Here is a 27,030-nt window from a genome sequence, read left to right as displayed (position 1 = left end):
TCCAGTTGTTTATAACTGTTCTCAAAGCACCATGTCAGATGGAAAGGATGTCAACATGATTGTTAAATCTTCAATCAAGGAAAAAAAAAATCTCCTGTTTCTAAGTCCCTGAAAAGAAAAAGAAGGAATACAAGAAATCCCAGGGCTGTGCCTTCTAACTCTCAGAAGTTTTCCGATGTTCTTGATGAGTTGAAGGAAGTAAGAAAGGAGATTCGTGAAATAAAGGCTTTTGTGTCAAAGTCCTTAGAAATTCAGAGAGCCTTGGTACGACATAATCAGCCAAGACAGTTCGTTGATATAAACTCCTATCTTCGTGAACCTTATGTTCCAATGGTTGTTGACAACAAGGAGTTTGGGAATGATGCTGAATTTCTCAAAGGCATTGTCGCCTGGGATGTCTTCTTTTTGGATTAGTTGGAAGAATAACTAGTGCTTTGAATAGCGATGATTGTGACTACACATAGCTATTTTTGTTTTCATCTTCTTATGTTAATTTTTAGGTTTATTGGTTTTAAATTCTAAAAATATTTGGAGGATGATGCTTATTGCAGTATTTTAATGGTTTCTGATTTTGTAATATTTTTATGGGATATGTATTGTTTATGACCGTGAACTTGAAGGTCTCATATTGCTGTCAAAAGTAAAGTCGTTCATGAATCGGTATTCGTATTGATGAAAGGACGAATGGACTTTTGGCATATACAAAAGTTAAGCCTATGTAATCATTAATTTGATAGAAAATAGGATAAAAAATTTTGTTCAACAAGGATAAAGTCTTTATGTCGTTATGATGGAAAATAGAATAGATCCTTGTATGTTATCCACGGTATTGATCTTCATTGATCCATTTTATTATGTTTTACCGTGAAGGCTCCATTGTGTGTCTTATGTTGAGCACTTTACAACTAAGTCGATTTACCTTGGCTTTGTTGGTTGTTCCATAAGATGCTATATGTCGAGCATTAGGAACTAAATTAATCAACTAGTTTGGTTATTTAGTTAGTACTCCGTAAGTCTTCTTTCTTATATCGAGTACATGTACGGTTAAGGTTGTCATATTCTATGATGAACTTAGTCGGGGTTTCATAAGTTCTCTTATGTTGAGCCCAAAATAATTAAATTGATTACTTCGGTGATTAGTTTGGTTATTTGTATTCCAATTAGATTAATCATAGGTTCTCTTGTAATTAATCTAGTTGAGTTTTCATATATTCCACAAGTTCTTGTGTTGAGTATATGAAAGGCTACACTATCATGTTCTTTGGTTGATGTAGTCAATATTATGTAAGGTTTTCCTTATGTTGAGTATTTGAACGGTTAAGTTAGTCATCTCTGTGTGATTGACTTAGTCGTAGCTCCGTGAGTTTACTTATGTTGAGCACTTTCAATTAAATTGATCACTTTTGTAGTTTTGATTTAGTTGCGTATTCCAATTGAATTAATCATGGGTTTACTTGTGGTTAATTTGGTTAAGCTTTGGATATGAAAAATCATAACTATGGTTTTTGGTGTCCAATATAAAATCCTTCTTTTCTTTCGAAATTAAGGTCTCTCTTGTTGATCTCTCGAGAATGACATCAAATGGGGGAGAGTTCTTTTGAACTTGTGCTTAATGGTAATATCTTGCAGGGAGTGCGACTGTGGAATTTTATAGGGGTTATCTTGTATCTTAAAACTCCTTGATGAATGTTGTTAGCTTCGGCTATTAGATTGCATCTAAATTAAGTTGGTATGTATTTTTCTTTTGGTCATGAAATGTCTCTTGTGGAAATTTCATTATGATCCCATTCTTGTACCTTTGCCAATTTTATTGACAAAAAGGGGGAGAAATATTGTAGTTCACACTACAAATACATATGGTTTTCGGATCATTGTGTAAGGGGGAGTGGTTTCCATAATCGAGATGGAGTATTGACTAAGGGGGAGTGATACATATCACCGTAGTATTATTGTTAAAGTCGTGATACAATTGGACTTTGATGTTATATAATAATAATATGACATTGTATAATAATGATCGAGAATCTCGATTTCTCTCATTGTTATAACTGCGGATCTTCAACAACGATGGTGCTAAACTTACAACCTTTGGGATCATTGGAGTACTTGGAAGGACGAAGATTTCAAGGAACGTTGAAGATTATACTATGGAATAGGAGCCACTAAAGTTTATCTTTTTTGTATTCCATATGTATTAATAGTTTTGTCACAAAAATTGACAAAGGGGGAGATTGTTAGAGCATAGCTCGGTCAACCTCGCATGCGTTGCTATCTCAAGCATGTTTGGCAATGTTAGTGATCAAAACTATAAGCCTTGATTTCTAGCCTACATAGCTAAGTCTCGGACTAGGATAGAAAAGTGTAGTTGAGCTCAAGGACTTTATGGCGATTCATCATACAACGACGAAGATCTATACAAGGAACCGTGGAACTTCATCAACAAAAAGGTATGTGGAGACTTGAACTTATCTATCACTCAAAAGTCTATCTCTTCTATCTCCTACTTCTTATGAGACAAAAGTCGTATTCTATATAGACTAGATCCTACACATTTGACATTTCGAGCTGAGCATTCATTGTTTATCTTTTATCTCGAAATCGTGTGTTGGTAAAGCGTTCCACTTTGATCAAGTTTATCTTCACCTAGTGACAAAAGTCATGAAAAGTTTCAATCACTTTGAGAATTGCTCTGACATTAATCGGTCTGTGAAATTGGCTACATAGCATCCTCTGAGAATGTCTCAATGATTGAAATGAGAGTTTAGATTACATAACCATGTATTCCTTGAACCGAAGTTTTCGAACTTTGTTGATCAAGAGAAATCGGGAGGATTGTGGAATTGGCTTGCCTAGTTCGCAAACTCAGTCCGCGAACTGTCGGAAGTTCTCGACCAAGAATTTCTGCTGGGATTTTCCAAAACTCGTTTGTGTGCTAAGTCCGCGAACTGGAGGAAGTTCTCATCCCGAGAATTTCTGTTGAGTTTGGAAAACTCAACCGATTAACTTAAGTCCGCGAACTTGTTTGTGAACTTAACAGGTTATGATCTAAAGATGTGCTCTGAACATGAAACATTAAATTACTAAGGAATGCTTTATGCAAACCGTGGCTATAATGTTCATGAGCCGATTCAATCGAATCGAATCATCTTTGTTTCAATTGTGTCTTGTGTAGTTACATAAGATCTCATAGCAACTGAACAGCTCTGTAACTAGTTCATTTGAGTCAGTTGAACTAGTTATGGTGAAGAAGAACATGGTTAATATGAAATGCTCATATGGTTAACCTTTTGGGTTACTATGTTGAACCAACATACACGTACACGTTTGGGCATGGTTTTAATGAACCCAGTAAACGTCTACTCAAGTGTGTGTGACAAGCTAAGTTTTAGATCTAACGGTTGAGAAATATTAGCTTGAATCTAAATCAGGTTTTCATCTAACGGTGAATATGGATTGTTTTGTAACTAAGGAAAAACCCTGATTTGAAGGCTATATAAAGGAGACATCTAGCATTGTGCAAAACTAATCCCCACACGTCTATGTGCTACTAGTGCGCCCACTAGAGTCGATCTCCATTAACCTTTGATTTTCTTCTCTAAAATCAGGTTAACGACTTAAAGACTTCAATTGGATTGTGAAGCCAGACCGATACTACTTTATCGTAGTTGTGTGATTTGATCTTGAATCTTCTATCGTACGAGTACAATCGATTGATTGGCTTGAGATCGTGAGAGTTATCCGATAGGCAAGATAAAGAAGTCACAAACATCTTCGTCTCACTTTTTGTGATTCGTCGACAATCCGCTTGTGTAGTCAGGAAGGATTATAGAGAGGTGATTGATTAATCTAGGCTGTTCTTCGGGAATATAAGACCGGATTATAAATTGGTTCCTGTTACCTTGATTTTATATCTAAAGACGGAACAAAACCTAGGGTTTATCTGTGGGAGACAAATTTATCCTCTTATAGACTTTTCTGTGTGAGACAGATATGTTTATTATCAAGTCTGTGATTTTGGGTTACAACAACTCTTGGTTGTGGGTGAGATCAGCTAAGGGAATCAAGTGCGCAGTATCCTGCTGGAATCAGAGGCGTAGGAGTAAAACTGTACCTTGGATCGGTGGGAGAGTGATTGGGTTTCAACTATAGTCCAGTCCGAAGTTAGTTTGCAGTAGGCTAGTGCATGTAGCTGCTTAATATAGTGTGTATTCAATCTGGACTAGGTCCCGGGATTTTTCTGTATTTGCGGTTTCCTTGTTAACAAAATTTCTAGTGTCTGTGTTGTTTCTTTTCCGCATTATATTTTATATAATTGAAATAATACAGGTTGTGCGTTCGTGATCATCAATTGGAAATCCAACCTTTGTTTGTTGATTGATATTGATTGATCCTTGGACATTGGTATTTGGTACCGTCCAAGTATTCGTTGTATTTGATAAAGACTCGCTATTGTTTTTAGATTGAGTAAAAATCAAATCAAGAAAGAGATATTAACTCCTTGAGATACTTTTATCTAGATTGAGTCTGACTGTCTAGTTGATTCTCTAGCAAAGTATTTCGGAGTTAGTCCATACAGATTGCTAATCGAAATATTGGGTGGTGTTGTTAGACCCCCGCTTTTTCAGGTTACACCAATTACCAGGATCGGTTACACCAATTACTAGGACCGGTTACACCAATTACAAGGATCGATTACACAACTATTTTGTGATATGTCACACCAATTACTAGGATTGGTCCCAACAATTTGAAATATCAATCATACTATCTCAGGTGACTACTTAGGATCGGTTACACTAATTAATAAAAACTAGTCATACAAAATCATAAGTCAGGCATTGTGATTACTTATACCAAGATACATAACATGTTATGGTCGGTTATACTAACTCACACATATTGGTAATCCAAATATATGCAATGAATAACAATACCAATAAGCCTAGCGATTTCCCTTTCGATTCATAAAACAAGTTCATGAATGTACTTCCTTTAAACAAATGTAAACATTATTTCCTAGTTTGAAATATTCACATTTACCCATACACATAATCATAATAGCATTCATACGATTATATCAATGTCATATCTACAAAGTTCAAAAGATAAGCGTTATACTTTGTAGTCTAATTCCTTAATACTATGATCATATGATAATGTCTCACTACTAGAGTAAAATATTCATTCACAGCTTCACAATTATGTTTTAAATATAGTACGATTTGAAAGATACGTTAGGAATGAAGTAGTTCAAGTCAATATTACTAACCTCAAGAGGAAGGATGATGTCGTCGATGTAGCTCGTTACTTCTTCACGTTCTTCAGGTCTTCGAGTAATACTTGTATGTCTCATATTCCTAGACTTTCTAGTCTAACCTATACGAAGTTGTCTCTAGTACATAATCAAGCGACTCTTAGATGAGTTTTGATTCTCTAAAGTATGACAACCAAACTTGACATACCAACGGTTGGTGGGTTCAACCGAGCTATGCTCTAACAATTCCTTTCTCCAAAGTCCTCTATAACCTAGAGTCTTCCTCTAGGTTATAGAGGACGACTCTATCTTACCAACTAGGACACGAGAGTGCCATGGATTGAGAAATCCAGTTACAAGAGTCTCTCTATTTGTGGATTTCAAAGGCTATAGGTATCTAAGATAGCTCGAGATCTAAGCAAAAACTTTCTCAGTTAGATGTCATTATTATTATGAATTCATGTAAGCATGTGAGAAGTGTGCATTGAAATTACACAAAAGGATATGCAATATGGTCCAGGGTTATGGAGCCGTGCACATTGATGGGTCACGGAGGTTTAGTAGCCATTGAACTTACATGCATATAATGGTGTTCAATAACACTCAAGACTTAATTAATGATCCACAAACAAAAAGTGGTTTAGTAAATAAACTTGTCTTAAAAGTATCTATGAGAATCGTAGCAAAATCAAACATAAATATATGGAGTAGTTCGTGACTTCCGTTAATACTAGAACTGGACAGGTTTGCAAATCTTGGTAGTTTGCGAAAGTCAGGCCACAAGAGTTTGCAAACCTTGGCAGTTTGCGAAAGTCAGGTGGTAAGGGTTAACAAACCGAGTTTGCGAATCTACCTAATTCTCAAACTCAGATGTAAAGGATTTTCAAACCGGGTTTGCGAACCTCTATAGTCTGCGGAGTTCATATTGACGTTAGTAAAACATACAAGTATGTTTACCTATCGCCAAGAAGTTCTTATATCACAAAATTAATTTGAAACATTTTCAATAGCCATATACAAAATGTACTGTGGTTTTTTTCTCTCAAAATGATCAACTTGAAAAAAATAGTTTGTGAACAATAAATTGTTTTAACTAAGATTGCTAAGGATCTAGAACATCAATCGCTTGAATCATATTTTGAGAGTTTAACCAAGATAAGCTTGAACTCAAAATTTCTTTTTTGCAATATTAATGTACTACAATCATATGGCACGGTCTCATAAAGATATAATGATAAATGTCGTGAGTAGATAGGATAAGCCAGTCTTCCCATATCTCTTTGTTGATGAAGTTCTACAAATGTCTTTGTTTTTTCATCAGTCTTCAATCATCGAGGGTTATTCAATGATGTATGATACTCAACTACTATACTCTAATCCTAGTCTGAGAGTTGACTTTAGTAGATTAGAAATCAAGATATGGTTTTGTATATCTAACATTGACAACAAATTTGAGATAGCAAAACTTGCGAGTTCGAACGAGAGATGATCTAACCCATCTGTCCATATCTCCCTCTTTAAACTCCCTAATATTTCCCGCCTGCATAGTGGTCATGGATTCAGATCGCTTCCGTTGTTGGTGTTGTAATGCATCTAATCTCTGTATTAATTCACCTGTTGAGCTTGGGGTACAATTGTTATAATTTCTCTAATAAATCAACTCACCAACCATTGTTTCCAACTCTTTAAATCGATTGTTTATACCCCAGAAGTAGTTATTCCAATATTTCAAGAAGAACACATGTTTAAAAGTTTCTTTAAAGAAATATTACTCGGGATGCTGGTAAACTTTAACAAATTCCACAATGTTGCTATACTAGATAGAAAATTTGAAGGTGTTATATGGCACAAGAACCTTTTGTAATAAAATAAACATAAGTTAATTGCAGTTAAAATGTTCATAAAATAATGATTTTCTGTTAAAACTAATGCTGAAAATTGTCTATAGCATAAAATTAGTCAAGTACAGAAGATTTAAATTCTTAAGAAACGATATTAACTAAATTCTAAAACTGATGGGTTGCACAAGTAAACTAATTGGTGGATACAATTTTGAATACCCCTTCATACAATTGTGATTGATATCCTAATTCATCTACAAACCTAGCGGATGCAGTTAATCGATGTCCGCTAGCTATGGAATATCTAAAATTGCTCCTGTTTAATAAGATTATTCACGGATTGCGGTGCGGCTATAACGTGGCCCCTCTTTAAATGCTGACACGTCGTACAAAATAAGAAAAAACTTGAAAAGAAGTTTTATTACCTAAATGTTTATCTTTTTTCCTTTCTTAACTTCTTACTTTTTCTTAAAAAGCAGAACAATTAAGAAAATTTGGAGGTGGGAGTTTTTTAAATTAAATAGATGTCAAAAGATAATTTTGTATACCACACCGTAGGCATGGATTGGGTGTCCACCTTCAGAATAACAGGTGGAACTAGTTGATCCAGGAAATTGGACTCCAAGTGCTCCGCCTTATGTGAGACCTCCATCAAGATATATGAAAATACGCGAAATCTCCATCGAACTACAGGGTGAGCATTTGACCCGAAATTCATGGTTTTCATCTGGCTCAACCGCATTCACTAATCGATTGGATGCAGATGCGGCGTTTAGGATCCAACGGATTTCTGACTAGATTCAGATGCAGTCTTAAAAATATGTTGGATATCCGCATCCGTTAGATTCAAAATACTTATAAATTTTTTATAATATATGATGTTAATTATGTATTTTTAATAGTCCACCAAATAGTCCGTTTATAACTTCATCATTTTCTTCCATCAAATTTTTAGGATTTAAGTTTGAGACACAAAATTAAGTAATATTATTCTCTTTTTAATCCTTTATTGATCATTATTCAAATCATTTATGTTCGTTTTATTTTTTTAGTTTAAAATTTTAATTATAAAAGAAATCTATTGAATCATCGGCATCCAATCCGTCCACTCGTGCATCCAATGAATGCAAATCCGTTGAATGTTGGGTAGATGCAGATGCCAAATTTGAAATGCGTAGCCATTGGATTGGATGTGGATGAGGCAAAAGCCGGCGCTTCCTCTACAAAACCGGCGGGCCATTCGTGGCCCAATACGGAAAAAGGTATCTGCCATTAGGGGTGAACATGGACCGGTTTTTACCTCATCCGCATCCAATCATACGGATTTCAAATTTGGCATCCGCATCCAATCCAACATCCAACGTATTTGCATCCAATGGATGCACGGATGAACGGATTGAGTACGGATAATCCAATGGATTTGTGTTAATTAAAATTTATAATGAAAAAATAAAGCCAATATAGATTACTTCTTATAGAACCTACACATTTTATATATGTATATAAATATAGAAGTGCCATGGACAACACCCCAAGTAAACACCTTAAAAATTCCAAAACTATCTATATATTTTCTAGAAACTATATAAATGCCTCTAATCCAACGGATATGGATGTCCAACGGATTATCAAGGTTACATCCGGGCCCAATCCATAATCTGTTGGATTTCAAAAATCTCATCCGCGTCCAACCCATTGGCGAGTAGTCCAGACATCCATCCACAAAAATACGGTTAGTCCGGGTTAAATCCTAGGATTACCAGTAAAATGCTCCCCCCTATCCGCCATGTTCAGGTTTTACAATTGGAAAAGCCGTTAACAGGTAGCTACTAAAGAATGAAGACAGCGCTACGAAAGAATGAAGATTTCTACCAGATATCCACCGTAGGATAGAGAATAAGTACTATCCACGTGCTTGATTAAGAGGCGTTGATCTTCCTACTTTTAAATATCATAGCTCGTCAACTGCGAAAAGAATCAGCGAGAGACACCGGAGAGAGAGCGAGAGATTAGAGACGAACTGACGAACTCCGATAACCGTTGATCAGAAACCAGCATAAACCGTCGGGATATTAAAAAACGGTATGACTCCGGGTACATCCATTCTAAACCTTATCAGCTCTTCTCAACCTTCTACAGGATTATCTTTTTCTTTTTTTGTTGTTTTTTGCAAGTTTCCTTTTACCTGTCAATCTCGAAATGTATTGAATCCAGTTCTAGGGTTTCGGTTTAAAAATTTAATTTTCTCTTGTTTCTATTAATTTAAGGATTTTTTGATTGTGAGTTGGATATTGGTTTCGTTTTCAGTGGGAATCTGAAGACTGTGGGTTTGGATTTTGATGGGTTTGAATGAGGTGAGCTGAATGTCATCATTCGCCTGGACTCAAATACGTACTCGAGCATTGATTGAAAGAATGGTGATTTTTATAATCTTTGTTTTCTTTTTAATTTGGTCAATTTAATTCTAGTGATACGAATTCTTGTTTGTTTTACTCCGTAGTTCTTTAGGTTGTAGTACTGTATTGATTTGTTTAATTGCAAGTAGTGAATGTTGTGTTAAGAAACGATGTTTTATGCAGTCGACATCAAAGAAAGTGATAACAAGGGTGGACTGGGAGAAAAAGCTCAATGATGTAAAGATTAGGAAAGAAGATATGAATAAGCTGGTTATGAATTTTCTTGTAACAGAAGGTTTTGTTGAAGCTGCAGAAAAATTTAAAATGGAGTCAGGAACTGAGCGTATCCTTTCGAATGGGTCTTTTACTCTTTCTTTATTTTGTTTCCTTTTGGCTGATCAGAAAACGGGTCTTATTGTGTTTTGCTGTTAATCTGTGGTTTGCCTCTTTTACAATTGCTGTTCGTCTATGTTATTCAATTGCTCCGGCTATGGTTTAAATCAAGACAACGGTTATCCTTATCTGGAAATAGCAGACATAGATCTTGCAACAATAACAGATCGTATGGCTGTCAAGAAGGCGGTACAATGTGGAAATGTTGATGATGCACTTGAGAAAGTTAATGATTTGAATCCCGAGGTATGATCATCTCGTGCTTACATTTGTTGGTTGTTCATATGGTGTTATTAACATTCTTATGCCTTTACTGCGCAATTATATTTATTATATATTATATAACATACATGGATTACAACAAGTTCTTAGCTTATGGAGCTCCTGGTAATAGTGTATATAGCAACAAAACTACTGTTGGTACTTTGAGGATGCCCCTCTCTTTGTGCAAAGCTTCTCTTTACCTTTGTTGCTAGTTGATTTTCTTATAACACTATCAGTTCTTCGTTTTTGTTTCGTTATGCTCTCTACTATACAGACATTATTTTTGTAAAGTAACATCATACATCTGTGAACTTTGATCTGCATATCTGATTTAAAAACCTGCACTCCATGTCAAGTTGATTGTATTTGTAAAAGAGCTAGTAAGTAGCTGTTACTACACATTGACAAGGCTGTTTTTGTAGGTTTCTTAAAGTTGGTTCATAGTCATGTGTGAACATGGGATACCATTGGCCATTTTATGTTCTATTATGATTGCTTGATTTGTAGAACCAGCATTCAGAAAACTGCAAAACCGAGGATTCTCCATACGCAGAGAGAATTTTGCTATCAATTTTTTACGGACATGATGGATCTCTTTGCAGATACTAGATACAAATCCACAACTATTTTTTCATCTTCAACAACAAAGGCTGATAGAACTGATTCGCAATGGAAAAGTTGAAGAAGCTCTTGAATTTGCTCAAGAAGAGCTTGCACCAAGAGGAGAAGAAAATGTAATTCCTTGGCCACCTACTTTTGCAGCATGACTGCATCAGTGTTCCTGTTTATTGAATTGGTTAAGCTTTTTCTCATGTCATTTATATCCTTGTCTGTGTTCCTGCTACCTATAGGAAACCTTTTTGGAAGAGCTGGAGAGGACAGTAGCACTTTTGGCGTTCGAAGACTTCTCAAATTGTCCTGTTGGAGAGCTTCTGGACATATCCCAACGTCTGAAAACAGCAAGTGAGGTGAATGCTGCCATCCTCACCAGCCAGAGTCATGAAAAAGGTTAGTAGATCCCAACTGCATTGTGTGTGTACATAGATTTATTAAGGATAATCATAAGTCATAAGTCTAGACCGTGGAAGTTTGAAAATTCAGCCGTTACTATGATTTGTACCCTTACTGATGAAATACCATGTCCAAGGAAGCGTGTCTTATCCTGGTGCTAGACGTACACATTTTCAGTATAAACACCAAAAGAAATTAAATGACAGAATGGAAAAGTAAAACTGAAAGTACTCAGCATTTTTGGAACAATAAACTGGTTGAAGGTAGTGATTGGAGGTTATACAAATTTTAATCTACACAGTGCTCAAGCCAGGAGGATCATACCAATATAAACTGTTCTTGTAAGATCTGTATGGTGTTTGTATTTCCTGTCCTACGTATAATCTTTAAAACATGCCTGTTTTGTGACACTGGATTAATCTTATTTTTGTGATGACTATAAGAAATATCTACCAAACTGCCCTTTTATCTGAGTCTAGTATCAACCATTTCTCTTATGCTAAATATTACAAGAAATCGCAAAATGACAGATCCCAAGCTACCAAGCCTGTTAAAGATGCTTATTTGGGCTCAGAACCAACTCGATGAGAAATCTACATATCCAGGAATCAACAACTTGGTTACGGCCGTTCTAGAAGACCCTGCTGTATGAGTGGTGAAAAAGCTTCCCCCGTCTACGAAAGTTCAAGGTTAGTCTATATTGAACCACACAACTCGTTAGACAGCATGGAAATACTTTGGTAAAAACACTTTTTGAATGGCTGACTCTGGCAAAAAGATTCTTTCTCCCATCTTTTTTGGGCTTTTTCATATTGTCCACATGTTTATTCATGATCTCGTTGGCATAGTGCAAAACCTTGTTTTATCCATATTCTTGCATCAGACATACTTGGCATAGTGCAAAACGTTGTGCAAAATCTAACGACAAGGTTGTATCTTCGTGCAGAGTGCTTTGGGGCGATGGTCTCACATGCCTTATGCAAGGAGTGGTTGTAGCCGGTGTCGACTATTTGAGATTTACCAGCCAGCGGATTAACAGGGAGTGTTAACAATGTTGCCTGCCATGAAAAGTATAGTGAAAAAGACTTTATAGAATGCAAAACTTTAGCTTGTTTGCTCAAGTAGTAAGTGAAGAGACGAGCACCAGATACATATTTGTCTAGTGAAATGAAAGGTACCAAGAAAAACAAGTTAGTTGGTGGTGTTGCAAAAATAGATTCTCATACATTGTTTTTCTCCACTTATTTTATTTTTTCCTTTAAAGTTACCATAAGACATCCCTCTGCTAACACCAGAAATAAAAAATACTAGTACAACAGACAAAAATCCAAAGATTTCCAAATCGAGAAGGTGGAAAAAACTATAGGTTCCATTTCGAAAATTCTAGGTAGTATCATACGTTTAGATCCTCAGTCCTTGGATATGCTGAAAAACAAATTCTCTGCATTGTTTTCTCCGTTAGTCATGTCTTATATAAATGATTGAAGTTAAGTTTTACAATTCCGTTTGCTGGTACTCATGCACAATACCACTACCTCTCACACCGAGACAAAACACTCTTCTCCACTGATGGGGTCACTTCCTTCACCACCGTCACCACGAGCACCAGCCTCTGAGAATTCAGTTAACAATTACAAATTGTGGGGATCATTTTACTCGCCAAATACTAGCATGCCTAATTGGATAGCATATTACGACCCATCAACCAACACATGGTCACAAGTCAGATTAATCCCAGGTCTTGAAGAGAACCAGATTCTCAAAGGATTTGCTATGGTCTCGATTGGTTATTATATTTTCATTATTGGTGGCAGGCTCTGTAAGTATGGTGCTCTTGATGATTCTGAAGGTGTTGAGGAAATGAATATCAAAGTTCTCTCGACTATACACCGTTACGATACGCTCAATCACATATGGTCAACATGCGCACCTCTTGGCACTCCACGGTTTGATTTTGCATGCACCGTTTGTGACAACAAGATATACGTAGCAGGCGGACAAAGTACTTCGGGTTGTGCTAGAGGAATTCGGTCAGCAGAAATGTACGACCCTGATGTTGATCTCTGGACTCTTTTGCCTAAAATGAGTACCTTAAGATACAAATCAGCGGGTGTCACTTGGCAAGGGAAGATCCATGTAGTTGGAGGGTTTGCTGAGAGGGAAGACTGTGGTCAACCAATATTATACACCATGCTGCGCAGCTCTGCAGAAGTATTTGATCCATGTCGAGGTGAATGGGACCTAGTTGAGGGAATGTGGAAACTTGACATCCCACCTAATCAAATTGTAGCCGTGGATGGCAAACTATTTAGCTCGGGGGACTGCTTAAACACATGGAAGGGTCATATAGAAATCTACGACGGGGATCTTAAAATCTGGAACATAATGAATGGATCTAAAGTGCAGAATCTCTCCTCCTTAATCTCCACGTCGGTTGAAAACACATACCCGATCGAGTTACGTTACCTTAGAATGGTTCCGATCGGCACACATCTATACTTTGTAGCCGGATATCGCAAGACTGGAGAGGTCACTGGGTTATTCTCAGTTGTCCATTCGTTTGAGACTTCACTTGGGGCCGACCCATCGTGGAACAGCTCGGAACCAATCGAAGAGGAGGCAGACAACCTATTGTGTTGCCATACTTGTGTTGTTCAGGTCCCATAAATCTTAAACCTACCAACCTATAAATCTGAAATCTGATATTATAAGAAAAATCAAAAGAGAAGCAAATAACCACTAGTACTGGAAGCAAGAATGTTTAGAATACATGTTCTATAGACATTCGTGAAAAATTCTCCGTTGGAGAAGAAAGTTGTAACGAAATAGAAATTTTCATATATAGATTATTAAACATTTATCAGATTTATTGAACTTTTTAAAATCCCAACATAAAATGAACAATGCGAGTTCAGCTCTAAGCCTAGCTTATGACCAGTTTTAAATAATCTATGATATGATATACTGGTAAATCTTCAAGTAGTATTAAACTATATTAATGAAGGCGAAAATTTCTTTCTCTGTAAACTTATCCAATTATTGTCCCTATCGAGAGAAAAAGTAAACAAGATTGATTGATAATAATAATATTCCTTCAGTTACTTTTTAATAGGTCATTTTTTATAAATAAATATTTCAGGTCAGTTTCCTAATTGGAAAAATCAAATGTTACTTTAATTTTTTGGGACCATTTTTCTTTTAACTTTTTCTGAAGACAAGTGTTATCTGGACTATTTCACTTTTTTCTTTGGCTGACAAGTGTTATGGGGACCATTTCACTTCACTTCTTTTATTGATTAAAGGACCACTTTCAATAATTAGTTTTCTTAATTCCTTACATTTTCTAAAAGTATTTTCTCTGCTTTGCTACCGTGAAAAGAAGAGAAAGCGTATGCAAATGCAATGTGAGAACGAAAGGAAAGGAAAGGTCTTGTTCACGTGACCCAGTTCTTCACACGAGCCATTGACCCACGATTAAAAAAACAAAAAGGTGGTCCCCACCACCGAAAAAAGCAGAGCAGAGTTATTCACTTTCTTTTACTGCTATCAATCATCTCATCTGATATATGTATACACAGTACGTACTATTCACTTACTTCTCCTCTCTCACACGCAATGAAAGCGAAGAAGAAGAGCTTCTAACGTATGATCTTCGATACACGTGCAATGCACGCGTGATTAACTGACATCTGCTTCTTGAATCATCTCCTTCTTTAATCTTTTGACTGTACTGTAAAAAAAACTTCATAGAGATTATTCGATTATTATTAGAATATTATATGATCAGACGGTCATAAGAGGGTTCTAAATGATGAATACCGATCGTCAGATAGAACAAACTTTGAGATTCTACGACCACTAGACGGAAACAGAACCCTGGAAAGGCACACTGATAGATCTCATGTCGGATGCCTTATGGGGCGGGACTGGAAAGATAGGGAAGAAGAACAAAAGCATTTCGAAAATGATATTCATCCCCGTTCCCTTCCCCACTCTTTTTCCAGATTATGTGTCAAGCATATGTTGGTTAAATTTAATAATGAAACTCCCTGCTAATTTCAAATCAATTCAGGGATCAAGGGCCAAGAACGATGACACCTGAAAGGGAAAGGAAAGGCGGAAGTGCAGCAATTTCGAAAGCATTTAATGTTATTTCTCTTTCATATCGCCCGACAACACCAGCTCACGACGCGTGTCCCTGATTTTATACCTGATGTCTATGCATGACACGTGTAATCAAAATATATTAAAAAAAAGAAGAACACTTGGGGGTCTGCTTAAAATAAAACATCCTAACATGTAATAGGCCCTCGTTCCCATAGGCAGACCAATAAGGACCAAACAAAGAAAGGCAGGCAGGTTCCCTAAAACGGGTTAAAGTGTTGATGGGTAGATTCTAAGTTTCTAACCCTTCGGGCGATATCATACCCGGTCTTACCTTGAAAGTTACGACACATCAGCAGATCAGTGAGTGGGCACGACTGGTTGGACCACTGTGACCCACGAGGTGCTTCAGTTTTCAAGATAACAATTTTTACAGTGGCACTTTGTTCTTTTCCTCTTTCTCTCTGCTATGTAATCGAGCTCTTTTGTTTCTTTCTCCTTCCTCTGTGTGTCTGAAATTTCAACGTATGTTCTCAATTACGAATGCAACAGTGATTAATTTCCATGATCCTAGTTAAGAAACAAATACCGGTTCCTAAGATAGTATATAAATTGATTATTAATCTTAATTATTATTTTACATGGTGATCAAGTTTCAATAAATAATGGCGTGCAGAGCAACCAATAAGGTCTATCAAATCAAGTCTACTACTGATACTCTGTTTTCAGATGAAAAACAGTGATCAGATTGATAAATGTCTTTCGAAAAGAACATCAAAATAAACATCTTATTAGTACATCTGTTATGTGATGTTATATTCGTCGAATTGAATTTGACCACAAGTTTCTTCAACTAATCGGTTGGTCCCGAGTGAACAGAGACAAAAATAACATCAAACTTTGAGGAAGCCGTGATGGTAGTACTACTGTTTTACTGAAAAAAAGGTCAAAGACATTTATGGAACAACGTACAATGTCACTTCCTGCCGATGTCATCCCAATTAATTGCTTTGTCGCCCTAAACTTAGCATTTCCTTGGGCTTCATCTTGATTAAAGCCCAGGCCATCAATTCCGTATGATTTCTTTCTTTTTCAACATTTCAAATATCATGTTAAACAGATGATTTTTTTTTTTTTTTTGATTTTTTTCCAAAATATAATAAAAATACATTATCATCACATTGTTAAATTTCTGCTACTTATACAATCCTACGGGACCAATTTTCAAATGAGGAGGTCGATTTCAGTATTAAAAAATAAAAATACACGTAGTGACGTAGTTAATAAACTAACGAGCTAAAGCAAGCTATAAAAAGCTCTTTTTCCAACTTCCCCAGTTCGTATCTGAAGGAGCTCACATGCTCAGCTGCTCATCACTCCCTCCCTTTTTTCTTCTCTCTTTCTCACTCTTCAGTTTTGTTTCTCTTAACTTTTTTTTTTTTGCTCTTTCCTGTGAACAGAGAGTGTTATTTTAGTTAGTACCCTCGATAATGGCGTGATCAATAAAGCTTTGAAGAGGAAGAAGAAGTAGAAATAAAAGTCATCATATTTTCTCTCTCAACTGTTTGGTTCAGTACTCAAAATTAGTTAACCATCAACTAACCACCCACAACTGAAATTTCATCAGCTGAAACAACTCCGAAAGAGGGTTTTTAACTGTTTCGTCACTTTATTATTACTACTTCTTTTTCTGCTCATGAGATGAAAAGGGGGATTAATTAGTTAGAAAGGGTTGAAATTGAGTTTAGATTTTAAGTTCGGAGAAACTGAATTTCAAGGAAGAGAGAAAATGGGAAGAGATGTTAATTGGGGTACTGGTGTAGCACCAACATCAGGAGTAGGAGTAGTAGGAGGAGGAACACCTCCATTATTTATACAAAGAGAAGAACACTGGAGACATTTTGATAACTCTGTAAATGCTGTTTCTTTTGGATTCGTGGCTACTGCTATACTTATTTCTATGTTTCTCATTATGGCCATCTTTGAAAGATTTCTTAGACCCAGATCAACCCCTCTCTCTAATTCTTCCGAGGCTGTGGCTGGTGGTGGTAGAAATATTAATCACAGAGATCTTGATCATCAATCACAGATGGGTTTCAATGGCAAGCTTGGTTTTCCTTCTCCCAAAGTAATTCTCTACACCTCTTTACAGATTTTGGTACCATTAACTGTGCGTTTCTATCCCTCTGCTTAAATGTCCCTTTATTCGTTAATCTTGTGTTAATCCTGGGTTTTGAAAAAAACGTTTCTCTTAATCTTAACAGAGTTCAATATATATAAAAAAAAAATTCTCTTAGAGCAACCACAGTCACGATCAAATTTGGGTACTAAACCCAAATGTGGTCTTAAAGAGTGCCGCAGTGGTGAGGAGTAAACCCAAATTTGGTCGCCAAATTTAGGGTTTGAGACCAAATATGGTCGTCTGTCCAGACTAAAGAAGATATAGTGGGACGGAAGTATTAGGAGCGTATGAAACCAGGCGTAAGTTTAATCACCGTATGCAATCAGGCGAGCATATAAACACCGTATGAGTCAGGCGCATGTATAAACTCCGCCCCTTCAAACGCATCTAATACATCCGCCCAATATCAGGCGTAGTTTTATTGTGCGTCTGGATGAAACGTAACTTTAAGTTACGTATGAGATGGGCGTTGATTATACGTGCGTCTGGATGAAACGCAACTTTAAGTTACGTATGAGATGGGTAGAAGAATAGTGTGCGCCTGATACCAGTTTTAATTTTCGTTGATTATATGCACCCAGTTAACTTCCTCTTTCACCATGGCTGTGGTTGCTCTAAGCAGTTACGCCCCCCATCCATATCAACATCATAAACTACCCGCTTTGAGGAGGAAGCAAGAAACAAATGTGCAGTGCTCAAATCATTTACTTCTCACGGACATTTTTGATTTTTTTCTTTGGCTACCCAGACGCACCTTCTATGTCCGCCTGAGTCATACGCACTTTCTATCTCCGTATGTATCAGACGCACATAACATCTCCGTCCCAGTAGACGCACTTTCCATCGCCGTCCCATGTTAGGCGTGAACTATACTTGCGCCTCAATCAGGCGCACGTAATACCTCCGTTTCGTTCAGACGCATATTATAAAGACGCTCGGTCAAGAAACGTGAGTATAAGTTCCGTCTCGCACCAAGCGTTCGTATAAGTTACGCTTCACCAAATTTTGGTCGTCCCCCATTGCGCTTGAACACCCAGAATACCAAATTTTTTTGGCTTTTAGTCTGGCTTTTGATATTTGGTCCGTCTCATGACTGTGGTTGCTCTTAGAATTATTTATTTGAATTTATAATTTTTTTTAAAGTTTCACTGTCTTCCCTTCAAATGAGTAGAAATAATCTGTTTTTGTACAGAAATACCCCTATATTTTATTTTTATTTTCTTATCCTTACTGTGCATAGCCAGTAAATAATCTGCAACTTGGTTGGTAAATTTGTCGCTACATGTAGATTTGTTTGAACCTCTCTGCTTGTATTTTCTTGCTCTGCAAATACTGTTAATGTCAGCAGTGCTTTGGTTAAGGGATAAATTTTGTCATCTTTTTCTTTTGGAATCAATTCCTTGTGTTTTGTTTCTGGTATAGTTGTTGTTGGTTAGATTTACTGAATTTTGATAGCAGAGTTACCTGTAAATTCACCAAGTCTGCATGAAAATGTTATTGTCACATAGGCACATGAATAGGCGTCGAAATGTGGGTCCTTGGATGTAACCGATGATCATAAACAATGAGCTAGATTGAGATTATAAACTCAAAATCATAAGATGGGTAATGTTGCACCTGAAACTATGATCATATGGGTCCCAAGTCGAGCCATTTATTCCAACCATATATCATTCTTTGGGACCTTATTACGCTTGTTCCATAAAATTCCACGTCGCTTTACAGCGTTTCCCACATAGGCTTTACATAAGGAGGAGAAAGTGTTGATATTGTGTGCAATAGTACTCATGAAATATATATAGCAGTTCCCATGATTCAAGGGTTTAGGGTAATAACTTCCACAGACAAAGCCCCTATATTAGTAATAATAAATCATTTGTTTATATGTAACTTCTTCTTTGCTGTGTTTTTAATCAACTTAAATTGTAATTTAGGTAGATATCCTTGAAGTAGACTGTTAAGTGAAAGAAGAAAAATGAAAGAAGTACATTTTTGTAAAAGCACTTTTTTGATGATATATCTTTATCTTTTTTCTTGTTGTCTTTGTTTCTACTCAATATATGTAACTTCATGATGTCCATTGTTGAAAAGTGCAGTATTATTTTTGCTTTCCCTCTTTAGGAGTGTAATTATGGAATGAATACAAATGCTAGCTAAAATCTAAGTCTATCTTGGATTTACACTAAATTCTAAGTATGTTCACATAACTCATTGATTAGATTTTCATCAATGAATAGATTTTAGTAGGGTTTACCCAGCAACAGAAAAGCAAGGATTATCCAGAACAAGTTTTAGTAGGGTTGAGGGTTCAACTTGTTCTTCAACTACCAACATTATTGTGTCTTAATTGGATTGATGTTGCTCATTGGGGGCAGATTTTGCTGGCTATTAACTATTGTCTAGTAGTTGGGTAATGTGGGGAATTCAATATGCAGTACAGAGAAGTTTTTATTTATGCCTCTTGTTGCATGCTTTCTTTTTCTTCATTCTACTTCTTTTGTTTTCTCATGCTTTTTACAGTAGCTAAATCCATTATCGGTATGTTACTTTGATCTAGTTGAAATTCTTTAGCAATTGAAACGCCTATATTTACTTTTTTCATGTAACTTTGAGCTCCTTCGGTATAACCAGCCAATGTAGTTCATATAATGTTGTTTGTAAACCTAACTGCGTACAACATTTGGAAGTTTGTATAGGTAGATCTGTTGCTTCTTGGGTCTACCAGCAGTTGACATAATTTATTAATTCTGTCTTTATCGATCTTTTGATGCAGATGTCAATCTACTCCAGAGGCGTGTCAGTCTTGATGCCCGGAGATAAAATTCCTACTTTCATTGGGCATCCGGTTCCTATACCATGCCCTCCTGAACGTGTATTTTGGCCTCACCATCAACAAAAGCCTCCTGGTAGTAGTTCAAGCTCACCACCGTCAAATGTTACCTGAAGAAAGAAAAAAAAAGAGGTTCAAAACCCACATCTATGAACAGTGCCGACCCTTCTTTTTTCTCACATAATTTTCTATTGAGCTTTACAGAAGAAGTGAATTTGATATGTATAGGGTTTTGTCCAGTCCTGCAGGATTAGCTTTTTTTAGGAGATCATTATTATTGAACTGAATTTGGTAACTCATGATGTCCCATTTCAGGTTCTCAGAAATGGGTGGAAGTTCTTTCATCAACCTTTGTGGACTTGATCTGACTCGTAATTCTTGTAAAAAAACAAATTGAGTGGAATATAATTGTAGTAAAGATTTAGACGTATATAACGTTTGAATTATTTGGCAATCTGTTAGTCATTTTTCATTTCAATTCCTTTTCCCGGTAAAAATTGAAACGCGTAGAGAAAGGAAACTTTGATTTACTCTTTTGGGCAAGGAATGATTTGCCAGTCAGGCTCCATGAATCTATCTTTCTAAATTTGATGCTAATGCTGACGAGTTTCAAACTTAGCTTAAAAATCATTTCAGGCTTGGATACTGTCGCGTAGGTTAAATGAAGCAGTGCAGGTTAAGCACTCCACCATGGCGAACGTTTAGATCTGGGAATAATCGCTTTGTTAGTTTGAACTGTAACAGAAACAACAAAGGTGAATTAAAATCACGGAAATAAACAAGTTGTATTGGACAGGGCCACTTGTTCCATGCTCGGCCATAACTCAAAAGAACGATGTTAATATAACCCCACAAAGCATTTGTCTCGGACAGAATTTTCCTTTGCAAATCTTGTACAGCACAAATACAGTTGGCCAACACAATTCAACCACTTAAAAACTTGGCATCAACGAATAAATATAAGCAAACAAACAAATGCCCAGAAAAACAAAGCAAAAAGAAGAGTAAAAGACATGTGCTAATAGCAACTCTGGTGCAAGGAGAAAGTAAGGATGCTCTGGCTTCTGTAGATGAGCAACGGGATGTGTAATGGATATAAATCACTGCAGAAAATTATATCGAAATTATGACAGAAATGGTAATCACCAATGCAAACATAACGGTGCAGCGAGAATTGCTTAGCAAAAATAAAAAAGAAAGCCAATTTTTTTTTAAAATATATATAAATAAAGGCCTTCAACAAGGTTAATGGTCCCCCTCAACTATTGGCAAGATCCAAACAGGGCGGCACAAATAGATCTGGCTTCAGCTTCTTCAGCAGACTTTACTTCAAACACCAGGGCGGCACAAAAGGAAGCTTTATTTGAGAAGTCTCTCATCACAAATCCTGCACCATTAGCTCCAGAAATGTCATCATAGGCACCATCAGTATTACATTTTATCCATCCAGCAGAGGGGGGCATCCATTTGTCACATAGGTTTATATGGGTAGTAGGAGAGACAATGAGACAGGTTTTCCTAGTTAAAAGCATGGCTCTAGCTCTTACAAGGACAGTAGTATGGTTTTCCTGAATGTTTTGGAATATAAGGTTATTCCTACTAGTCCACAGAGACCACAAAATGGTAACAAAAAGACACCGAGATTCATCAGGGAGTATAGACAAAGGATCAATTAACCAAAACAATAACCAATCAATGAAGGATTTATTTTGAAAAAACTGAGAGTTGATGCAGAAATCAGAAAGAAACCAAACTCGACTAGCAAAGGGGATGAGAACCAAAGCATGCAATATGGACTCTTGAGGATCTTGACACCTAGCACACTCAACATTATGCATAGGCATTCTGGTATGCAAGATGGTTCTGGCAGGGAGAGCATTTCTAGCAGCTTTCCATAGGAAGACTTGGATTCTGTAAGGAACCCTAATTTTTCAAATGTGCATCCAAAGGTTTTTACATGGGGAGGGTCTAAGACCTCTAAGCCCCATATATGCAGATTTTGAAGAAAACTTGTCATTTTTTGAAAGATCCCAAGCCCTCCTGTCAGGAGTGCAAAGCTGGCTTAAGGGAATAATGACAATCTTCTTAACAAAAGCATTATCAAAGTGGGTATTTAGTCTGGACATATTACAGGATCTGGTATGAGGATCAATGAAACAAGAAATTTTAATGCTAGGATCAGGCGGGACTAGAGGGTTGGGTGTGGCAGATCCCAAGGATGGGATCCATTTATCACACCATGGGTCAATAAATTGACCATCCCCTACAATCCAGGAAATAAAGGGGCTTGATAAGTTCCTTTATGGCATGCAAACACTTTCAAGTCCAAGAACACTTACCAGTACACTTGGCATTCAAAAATCAGTTTTAGGAAAGTATTTAGCTTTGAGAACAGTAGCTAGCATACAATTAGGATTTTCTAGAATTCTCCAGGCATTCCTAGCTAGCATAGCCAGGTTATTTAGCTCAGCCTTTCTAAAGCCTATACCACCTTCAGCCTTAAGGGAACAGATAATGTCACATCCTAGAAGATGCAGTTTCCTGTCTATAGGATCTAAGGTTTCTCCCCACCAGAATTTACAAAGGTGGGAGTTCATCCGTTTACACAGATACTTAGGAATAAGAAAGGCTCTCATTTGAAAAAGGGGGATATCATGGACAATGTGTAGGTAGTCAATATCGGTTGTACAGGCCGATATTAAAGGTTTTTATAGAATATCGGAAAAAACCTTTACGATACTGAAAATATCGGCGATACGAAAGAGAAACGATAAAAACGCGTGTATCGTCCTGTACGGACCGATATATCGGTTTCACTTGTACACTGATAATATAGGTTTCACTTGTACAATAATACATCACTAATGTATTTTGTCTTTTGCTTATGATTTCTTGAACTTTTAGTTCAAGAAAGTAACTCCACTAATTTTGCTAGCTTCATATATGATTATGGTGAATGTAATTACCGTAAATGTGATGTCGATGGACTAACAGACATTCAATGCTTGGTTTCATTGTTGATAGTATAAGGCTCTAATCAACCACCTCTTATTTTGTAAGATTGAAGTATGTTTACTATAATTATTATTTTCTATTATGGTTATATCAATATATTTTTTTGTTTGATAAATAATAGATATTAAAAAAAAATCCTAATGATGTATCACCTATAAAAACATATATTATCATTTATATAGGTGTATAGGACTCGACCGATACGATACCGATACACGATATTAACTACCTTGCTTGAGACATGAGCTTGTGTAGCCAGATAGTGATTCTGGCATCCACAGCTTGGAGAATACCCATATGGGTTTGAAATTTAGAAGCTTGAAACACAGTAGGGGTGCCAAAATATTTTTCTCCCAAGTCTCTGCTATTAATCTGTAGAATGTTAGCCAAAAGAACTTTCCTATGTTCAGGAATTTTCCTACTGAATAAGATACCAGATTTATCAAAATTTATTTCTTGCCCAGAAGCTAAACAGTACTTTCGGAGATAATCTTTGATAATTTGAAAGTTTTGGATAGTAGCTTTAGAAAATAAAAGGGAATCATCAGCAAACAACAGATGTGTCGTTTCAGGAGCATCTTTACAAACCTTGATTCCTTCTAAGATACCTTTCTTTTGAAGGCTATCAATGTATGAGGAAAGAGCTTCAAAGCAGATGATGTAGAGATATGGGAAAAGATAGTCCCCCTGTCTAAGGCCTCTTTCAGGTTGAAAATAACATGTTGGGCTACCATTGAGAAGAACAGATAAACTGTAGAAACACACTGGTTAATGAGCTTGATCCAGTGGTTTGAGAGACCCATTCTAGTCAGAACACTTCCAAGAAAAGACCATTCTAGCTTATCATAAGCTTTGGACATGTCAAGTTTAATGGCAACAATGCCTTCAATTTGTCACAATGATTGACAACAAATATAACCTCATTAGCCAGCAGAATATTATCAGAAATACTCCTCTTAGGAATAAAGCATTTTGGTTTTGAGAAATAATGTTATTCATAAAAGGTTTAAGTCTATTAGCCAGATTTTAGAAAGAATTTTTTAAATTAAATTACAAAGCCCTATTAGCCTATACTGGGAAACAAGTTCAACAAGAAGGACTTTAGGAATGAGAGCTATATTAGCAATGATTACAAACTTTAGCAATGTGACCTGTCTTAAAGCATGTTTGAGTCATGTCAATAACGACCTCACCTACAGTATCCCATTTTTTTTGGTGAAACAAACCAGTAAAACCATCAGGAACTGGAACCTCCACCACCACCACCCCCCCAATTAAAAGACGACATTCTTTATTTCCTCTGCAGTTAGAGGTAAGTTCAGAAGGGAGTTGTCTTCAGGAGAAAATTTAATGGGGAGGTCAACAAGGATTTCATCTTGGAATTGTTGAGAGTGAGAAGAATACATATTTTTGAAATAATTTATAAAAGAAGTTCCAATACTATCTCTATCAGTTAGAACGGTATTACTGGAGTCTTTTATCCAGCTAATAGCATTTATTTTTCTCCTAAAGACAGTAACTCTATGAAAATAGGGTGAATTTCTGTCACCTTCCATGAGCCAAACCTCCCTGGACTTATCCTTCCAATATAGTTCCTATAGGTTGTAGAGGTATTCCAATCTAGCTTTGAGTCTAGAGGAAGTACTAGTATCAGTAGGATTAGAAACCTGAACCTCAGCCAAATCTTTCCTAATGGTAGATATATTGTTTTGAATATTACCAAAATAAGATTTATTTCAGTCCCTAATACCTCTTTTAGTATTTAAAAGCTTAGATTTTAATTTATAGGAAGTAGAGCCTACAACATTCACAGACCAAGAGTTAGCAATGATATCTCTACAAGTAGGATCTTCAATCCACATAGCCATAAAGCGGAAAGGTCTAGGCATGCAAACTTCCTCATAAATGAATCCAATATGCATGGGGTAGTGATCAGAAGAGTCTTTAGGTAGATTATTAACACATAGTTTGGGGCAAAGGTCTTCAACAATTTGATTTAAGAAACATCTATCTAATCTTTTAAGAATTAAATTAGGACCTTGTTGCATATTAGACGAAGTAAATCTAGGACCAGAAAAACCAGGATCATGTAAGTTGAAAACAAAACAGAAATTTCTAACATTTAAGAAATCAGAATCATCAACCTCTAGCCCACCATTTTTATCTTCAGTCCCTAAGAGAGCATTAAAGTCACCTACAAAGAAATCTGGTTCATCTAAGGGAGCATTAGAATATTGGAATTGTTGTTCCCAGAAAGCTTGTCTCAAACTACTATTGGGTTCACCATACATAAAATGGATATGACAAGTTTTAGAATGAATAATTTCAGTGGATGTAACATAGATGCTCCTCATACTGGATGAAATAATGTTGAATTGAATTTCCTTTTTCCAAGCCAGAACAAGACCACCACTTCTACCAACACTAGAAACATTAAAAGTGCAAGGGAATCCCATGTTTTTTAGCTTCCTATCTGCCATATATTTTTTCATTTTTGTTTCTGAGAGAAAGATGATATCAGGGTTAACATTCCAACATAGTAAGCTAAGCTCCTTATTTGTGGATTTTTTTTTCCAAAACCTCTAATGTTCCAAGCAATCAGATTGATGTTATTGACATGGAATTGGTTTCTAGCATTATTGGAGTTGTCAATTAAAGGGGGTGAGGGAGTTGAATTTACCTGAGTGGTGGAGTCAGATCCACCTCCAAGAGAAGCACTGGTAGCACCACCACTCTGAAAAGAATTTTGGGTGGAATCGAGACTAGAAGTAACAACATTGAGATGAGAATTATTGCGGACACCATTGTTGTTTGGAGAAGTATCAGCAGGTACATTATAGCTCCCATAAGTCAAAGGTTGGGTATTGAGAGAACAGTTGGAGAGGTTGATAGCAGATAATTCCCTCAATTTGGTGATAGGAGGACAAAGGTTGGAATAATCAGGTTCAGAGTTATTTTGTTATTCTGGAATAACCGCTAGACTAGCTAAGCTGGAGTCTGCTCTAGTTCGTTTTCTCAAATCAGCTCTAGGATTAATTTTCCTTTTGAGGTTAGATACAACATCTTGCTCAGCTGAAATAAGAGTTCCTCTAGTGATAATTGGTGTTGTACTGGGGACAGTAGCAGTTTTGAATCTTCTTGAGGAGTTAGATGTTCGAATCGGACCACTCGTAGTCGGTTTATAGGAAGTGATAGTAGCTTCAACAGTGACATTCTGGGTGGTAACCTATTTGAAGATAATTGGTAAACCATTGTGCTGTCGAGTCGAGTTTTGTTGAATCGGACCAACATCAAAAATCTTCAAAGTTGTGGATCGATTAACGAAAGGTCCTATTTGAAACATGTTTGATAAAACCTTTTGGGTGATATTATCCATCTTTTGATCATTATCCTTAGCTTTTCCTTTAGTGCATACGGGAGTACTAATAGACTTCTCTTGAGTATCTGGCACAATCTTAGTTTGTTGCATGACAGTATCCAAGATAGCAGTGGAGTTGGAGACAACTTGTTTATTTTCTGGTACTGATGGCATCATGAGTCTTAAGACAGCAGGAAGAACATATTTACTGCTAGAAAACGCAGTTTCTTTAATTGCTTTCTGTTTTAATTTCCAAGCTAGAAAATTTTGATCTATATGATCAAGCACACGGCATGAAGTGCAGAAATATCTTGGAACTTTGATGTATCTGCATTCGGTCAGAAATGGTTGAGTTCTTCCACTGGTGAAGAGGGGGATACCT

General features: G+C 36.5%; 3 protein-coding genes across 4 annotated transcripts; all 3 read left to right on the top strand.

Moving 5' to 3' along the window:
• The first annotated feature begins 9,030 nt into the window (after positions 1–9,030).
• LOC113306011 (protein GID8 homolog) lies at positions 9,031–12,426 on the top strand. Of its 2 annotated transcripts, none has more exons than XM_026555008.1 (8): positions 9,031–9,177; positions 9,403–9,449; positions 9,675–9,834; positions 10,024–10,130; positions 10,751–10,882; positions 11,000–11,156; positions 11,690–11,848; positions 12,106–12,426. In XM_026555008.1, the coding sequence occupies exons 2-7, from the start codon at positions 9,435–9,437 to the stop codon at positions 11,809–11,811; spliced, it is 693 nt and encodes a 230-aa protein (XP_026410793.1). In that variant the 5' UTR covers positions 9,031–9,177; positions 9,403–9,434; the 3' UTR covers positions 11,812–11,848; positions 12,106–12,426. The 2 variants fall into 2 exon arrangements, with proteins under 2 accessions (XP_026410793.1, XP_026410788.1); XM_026555003.1 differs by having other exon boundaries at positions 9,057–9,177; positions 9,403–9,512.
• Positions 12,427–12,728: 302 nt separating this feature from the next.
• On the top strand, positions 12,729–13,826 carry LOC113353059 (influenza virus NS1A-binding protein homolog B-like). Its single transcript, XM_026596780.1, has one exon. It carries the CDS (start codon positions 12,729–12,731, stop codon positions 13,824–13,826), a length of 1,098 nt encoding a protein of 365 aa, XP_026452565.1.
• Positions 13,827–16,620: 2,794 nt separating this feature from the next.
• Positions 16,621–20,729, top strand: LOC113306008. The gene is made up of 2 exons (XM_026554998.1): positions 16,621–17,391; positions 20,219–20,729. Exons 1-2 carry the CDS (start codon positions 17,053–17,055, stop codon positions 20,387–20,389), a joined length of 510 nt encoding a protein of 169 aa, XP_026410783.1. The 5' UTR covers positions 16,621–17,052; the 3' UTR covers positions 20,390–20,729.
• Positions 20,730–27,030: the final 6,301 nt, after the last annotated feature.

Source organism: Papaver somniferum, chromosome 1 (assembly GCF_003573695.1).
Source record: "Papaver somniferum cultivar HN1 chromosome 1, ASM357369v1, whole genome shotgun sequence".
NCBI classification, from domain to species: Eukaryota; Viridiplantae; Streptophyta; class Magnoliopsida; order Ranunculales; family Papaveraceae; genus Papaver; species Papaver somniferum.
This window is presented reverse-complemented; position numbering and strand designations above follow the sequence as displayed.